This window comes from Pristis pectinata, chromosome 7 (genome assembly GCF_009764475.1).
Source record: "Pristis pectinata isolate sPriPec2 chromosome 7, sPriPec2.1.pri, whole genome shotgun sequence".
In the NCBI taxonomy this organism is placed as follows: Eukaryota; Metazoa; Chordata; class Chondrichthyes; order Rhinopristiformes; family Pristidae; genus Pristis; species Pristis pectinata.
Window position 1 is genome coordinate 13,822,952 of NC_067411.1, and position 6,167 is coordinate 13,829,118.

Genomic DNA, 6,167 nt, shown 5'->3' on the forward strand with positions numbered 1-6,167 from the left:
ACCTTCCAATAATTTACCCATGACTGATGTCAGGCTCAGCAGCCTATAATTTCCCACCTTATTCTTAGAGCCTTTTTTTGAACAATGAAACAACATTAGGTATCCTCCAGTCCTCTGGCACCTCACCCATGGCTAAGGATGTTTTAAATATCTCTGCCAAGGCCCCTGCAATTTCTGCACTAGGCTCCCACAAGGTCCGAGGGAACACCTTGTCAGGCCCTGGGAATTTATCCACCTTAATTAGCCTCAAGACAGCCAGCACCACCTCTTCCGTAATCCAGATACGGTCCGTGACCTCGCTACTCTTTTGCCTCAGTTCTATAGTCTCTGTGTCTGTCTCCAGAGTAAATATGGATGCAAAAAGTTCATTTAAGTTCTCCACCATCTTTTTCGGCTCCATGCATAGATGACCATGCTGATCTTTAAGAGGACCAATTTTGTCCCTTGTTATCCTTTTGCTCTTAACATAGCTATAGAAACCCTTCCACCTTCTCTGTCAGAGCAACCTCGTGTCTTCTTTTTGCCCTCCTGATTTCTCTATCAAGTGTTCTCTTGCATTTATACTCCTCAAGCATCTTCTAACTGCCTATATCTGATGCTCCACCACCTTTTACTTTACCAGGGCCTCAATATCCCTCGATAACTAAGGTTCCCTAAACCTGTTAGCATTGCCTTTTATTGAGATTCTGTACTCTCAGTATTTCACTTTTGAAAGCCTCCCACGTACTGAGCATCTCTTTGCCGGAAAACAGCCTATCCCAATCCATGCCTGCCAGATCCCTTCTGTTGCCATCAAAATTGACCTTACTCCAATTTACAGAGAATCTCCTTCTCTGCAATTATCTTGAAACTATTGGAATTATGATCACTAGATTCAAAGTGTTCCCCTACATACACTTCTGTCATCTGCCCTGTCTTTTTCCCTAAGAGGAGATCCAGTATCCAGCTCTCTCTAGATGAGACCTCTACATATTGATTAAGGAAACTTTCCTGAACACATCTGACAAACTTGATCCCATCCAATCCCTTTACACTGGAAGTCCCAGTCAATATATGGAGAGTTAAAATCACATACTATCACAACCTTATTTTTCTTGCAACTGTCTGCTATCTGTCTATAAATTTGTTCCTCTAAATCCCGCTGACTATTGGGAGGTCTATAATATAGTCCCATAAATGTGGTCATCCCTTTCTTATTCCTTAGTTTCACCCATATTGCCTCAACAGACAAGCCCTCCAGTATGTCCTCTCTGAGTATTGCTGTGATATTTTCCCTGATGAGTAATGCATTCAATTTTAGCAAGTAATTCCTGTGCTTTTGGTTTAACAGTAACATTACAACTAATGTACTTGGTTTTTGTAGAGTGTTTTACTTCCATCTTTCACATGGGGTTAAAACTTGTCATAATTGTTCTGTGAGCCAAGATAAACTGAGGATTCCTGGGTGGAGTAGTGACCAGCAGTTAGAGTAGCTGCAGCACAGATCTGGAATTGACTAACTGTAAATGTCCCCAGTATAGGTAGGAGTATCGGGGGAGTTGATGGATATATGAGAATAGGGAAATAATGGGATGATAGAAGTGCTTTGAAATCCAGCATAGACTTGAATGGCCTCCACCTGTGTCATTAGAAGCTACGAGAAATTCAGATATATGTGTGGACTCTGGAGAAATATCCAGGGAAGTGTACACCATATGATTCCTAGCTTGTGTTCGTTGGTCTGTGTTGCATTCGTTATTTCTAGCCAGAGATTTGGTATCGAATGCTGCAATTTGATTTGGCTCCCTGGTATAAAAATGGAGCAAGGATCTGGACAGAGAATGCAGGCAGTATTTCCATTCTTGTTGATACCCTGGGAAGCCTGTTTCACCAAGCCCAGTCTCTCTCACTTGACTTCCACTCTGTTAACTAATGACGGGCAAATAAGTGCATTATGTCACGAGAGGTAGGGCATCTAAGTTTTAATCAGGTTCCTTTGCTGGAGGAAAGCTGATAGGAGAGCCAGGCAAGAACAGTGATTGATACTTGCAGTACTATCAAGAGCCTCCAGGTGTCAATGTTCAGCTTATGAAAGCCACCCTTCTGAACAGCCTCACCAATTGGTTAACACTTTTTTTTAAAGCCATTGTACTCGTTCCCACTTAATTTTCTTTCAGCTAACTTTCAACATGGTGAAATGCATGTTCCATATGTATCTGTAGTGTGCATTAAATCATGGTAGATCCTTTAATTCTTTCTATTGTAATTGCAGTAAATAGTGGACCATTGAGAGTGTTGCATAGTCTGCACACTTCACCCTGATATATTCCGAAAAGATCTGCATTATAACTTGTGTGTGTTAGAGGAAACTTTTAATCAATAAAGCCACTTGAGAAACTAATGTCTAGCTAATAATGTGGCAATGATTTCCTGCTTTCAATATGCCTATCTAATTGCAGTCATTCTTGTTGACTATTTTTGAAAACTTGAGAATCTTTTCAATTTGTAGCAATAATTACCATTTACTAAGTAAAACATTAGACAATTCATAGCATAACTTTGATTAAAATTTGACTTTGTGATTTTGGGGCAGGTGACCAAAGCTTGGTTGAAGTGAGAGGCCCTAAGGAAGGTGGAGAGAGGTTAGGGGCAAAATGCCAGCACTGAGGGACAGATGTATGTCCATCATTGTAGTGAAGGAAGTCTGGAATGAGCCCGAGGCTGCAGCTCGTGGTCTGCAAACCTCTGTACAATGGAGGAAGGTAGATTAAGATTGTAAGGGCATTTGAATGCAAGAATAATAAAATTAGTCATTGGCTTGGGGCCCAGTGTTGACTGGTGAGCAAAGGGACTTAAGGTGAACAGGACTCAGTGCATGTTAAGGCTTCCATCATAGGACATCTTTAATTGAATGGTTGTGTTTGCCAATAAAACTCATACATTTTGGTGTTTTCTATTGACAGGGGTAATGAAAACATCACTTTGACTCTGTCCTGGAACGTGGTCCCAAATGCTGGGATTCTGCCTCTTATAATGGGTTCAGGGCACTATTCCGCCGCATTTCCAGACTCGTATGAGATGACAAAAAGCTATTGAACTTTTGACTCTTCTTTGTTATAGTACCTTTTATTGTTGTAATTTGAAACTCATAACTCAGAACGTATTTTTATATCCAAGTATCATGTCTGCGTGGCTGGGGTGAAAAAAATCTGAAAATTCCCCCCAAATGAAAATAAAAATGGGTGACTGTTTTGTATTTTTTTGTAACAGGCGCACAAATTTTGCATTGTAATTTTTTTTTGTGTTCAGGTTTGATCCCATTCTATGACGTGTGTTGGATTGTATTCGCTTGGGATGAGTAGGGAAAGGTCTATTTCTGCACACTTAATGTGAAACAGTAATAAACACATGGCTGATAATAAGTATGATACCTAATTCCCGGGAAATCCATCCCTCCCTGCCCTCAAAAGTGTGGGTTACATTTTCTCCATAAAATGTTGTCTCATCGTACACAATACATCAGCAGTGTACTGTTTACACCACAACTTCCATATCTTTTGTATTTTCAAAAGCATTTTCTCTTGCATTGCTACATAGCCAGCCATGGCAGTTTAGGTGTACTCTGGAAGGCAAAGCTAAGTAACTGCTTTGCTTTTTCTGCCTCCCTAATCCTAAACAAAAAAAAATAAAAGGTTACTTGACTCGGTTTGTATCCTTGAAGAAAATGATATCCTCCTTATTAATTATGCTACTTAATAATCTCCCCCCCCCGACTTCTAAAGCCTTAGTCACGACATCTGTTATGCTCATTGCAAGTGGTCTCTGTTTACTCACTAGGGTGGGGATTTTATTTTCTGTGGACAAAAATTGAATCCCATTCCTCTAATGTAGACAGATTTGCTTCATCTTAGGACTGTTCATGTTTTTCTTTGCTGTACCTACAAGAAACACAAAGTAAATTGAAGCATGAGTATTTATACCAAGTGTTCTGGGGATGTTCACTGCTGGAGTCCGAGCATTGCTTGTATCTTGCAGCACATCGGCTTTTATACTGTATAATTACTGTGAATTGCAACAAAAAAAATACAGAAATGTGCATATTCTGTGGAACAGAATATATTAAATTCTTTTTGCGGTATATTCTTTTAATGGTTGGCAAAACACTGTACATGGGAGCGTATTGATGTTAGAAACCTGGAACTCTGAAAGATTTTTAAAAAGGCTGTGCTTTACAAAAAAAACAACAAAGCCTGTGTTCGAATAAAAGGTTTTGTTTTTATTTTGTCCATGAACAGTTAACCAATTGTGACCTATTTTTTTTACTGCCTCCCACATTGCTCATTCTGCCTACCCCCTCACCCCTTGAATTTATAATTTAAAGAAGCCACATCTGTACAGAACCACATGCTCAGCCAGATGTTTTGTAGCACTGCAACCTGAGACCTACTGTAGCCACCTGAACTGTGTGTGTTCCCTTGCACTCTGCAAGCTCATGTATCTGAGTAGCAGTAGACTACTAATCCAGATATCTGAATTTAAAATCCCACTACAGCAGCTAGAAAGCTTAAACTTGGTAAATTCAATAAAGGTTTAGAGCCCGCAATAGAACAGTACAGCACAGGAACAGGTCCTACCTCCCTCTCTGTGATTTAAAAAAAATACTTGCTCTGCACATCCCCTTTAAACTTTTCCCTTCTCACCTTAAAGCTACAGCCTTAATACTGACCATTAAGAGCAAAAGAAAGAACAGCCTTCCTCACTGAGGTAAAAGATCATGGCTGATCTTTTAGCTCAGTGCCACTTTCCTGCTCTTAACCCCATTTCCTTCAATTCTTTTTTTTTATCCAAAAATCTATTATGCTGTTTTGAATATATTAGTCACGGACCTCAGGTAGAGAATTCCAAAGGTTGACCGCCCTCTCTGTCAAGAAATTGCTTCTCATCTCAGTCCAGTGTGAATGCTTTCTTTTGAGACTTTGAAACCCAATTCTGGACATCTCAGCCAGGCGAAACATCATCCCTGCATCTACCCAGTCAAGCCCAAAGGAATTTTGTATGTTTCAGTGCAATCACCTCTTCTAAACTCTAGACAGTAGAGGCCCAGTTAGCTTAATTTCCTTCAAAGGATATTCCCCATTCCACAATTCCAGCGATCAATCCGGTGAATCTGCATTGCACTCCATCTATCAGAACTATATCCTTCCCTAGATGGGGAGACCAGAATTGTACACGAAATCCAAGTGCTGTCTCAGAAGAACCCTATACAATTGTCGTAAGACACTTTTACCCTTGTAATCAAATCCTCTTGCAGTAATAGCCAGCATACTGTGTGGCTTCTTAATTTGTTGTAACTGCAAGTTCTGGTGATTTAATGAACAAATTCTCAGGTCCCTCTGAACACCAACACATGAATCTTTCACCCTTTTTGGGAAAATACTGTCTTCCCACCACCCCCACTATTTTGCACTATATATTCCATTTATTTTGTCCTTGTCAGATGACTTAGTTTGTGTAATTCCCCTTTAATCCTATTTGCATCCTCCTTGCAATTTTCACTGCCACCCAGGTTGGTATCATCAGCAAACCTGGATGCATTATATGTGGTCCTTTTTTTCAAATCATTATATTGATTGCAAACTGTTTGGGACCCAGTGCTGATTGCTTAAGTTACTGCTCACAACCTGTAAATGAACAGTTTATTCTCACACTATTTTGTGTTTGTTAACCAATACCAAATCAATGGAGGAATCTTATTCCAAATATCATCGGCAATAATTCTGTTTAATAATCTCTCATAGCTTTCAAAGGCCTTTCAAAGTCCAACTATGCCGCATCGACAGGTTTGTCCTCTGCTATTCATTTACCTTTATTTTGATAGATGTTGCATTTATATTGTGTGTAGCAGTTGCTACCGCGGAATAAAACAAGACTCTACTCGGAGGATTGCCAAACGGAACTGGTTTATTTTCCCGCCTTGCGCGGGCCCTTTAAGGGAGAATGTTCCCGCCCAAAACAACCGGTAATGACGTAAGTCCTACGTCATCAGGACTTTCCTGCGTGCGGGTTCTCCTCGTCGCTCGGAAAGACGAGGCCCACCGCCATCTTGGGCCTCGTCGCTCCGACGCCGCGCGACCCGACTGCCGAGCCGGTTCGCCCGACTAGACGGTGAGTTGCCACACAACCCCCCC

At 40.7% G+C, this 6,167-nt stretch overlaps 1 protein-coding gene across 1 annotated transcript in view; it reads left to right on the forward strand.

Moving 5' to 3' along the window:
* Positions 1 to 5,919, forward strand: part of spcs3 (signal peptidase complex subunit 3) — a 28,969-nt gene extending 23,050 nt beyond the window's left edge. The window contains exon 5 of the mRNA XM_052019546.1: positions 2,943 to 5,919. Coding sequence (XP_051875506.1) covers positions 2,943 to 3,075 — 133 coding nt within the window. The 3' untranslated portion in view covers positions 3,076 to 5,919. The remainder of the gene's footprint in view (positions 1 to 2,942) is intronic.
* The last annotated feature ends 248 nt before the right edge of the window (positions 5,920 to 6,167 follow it).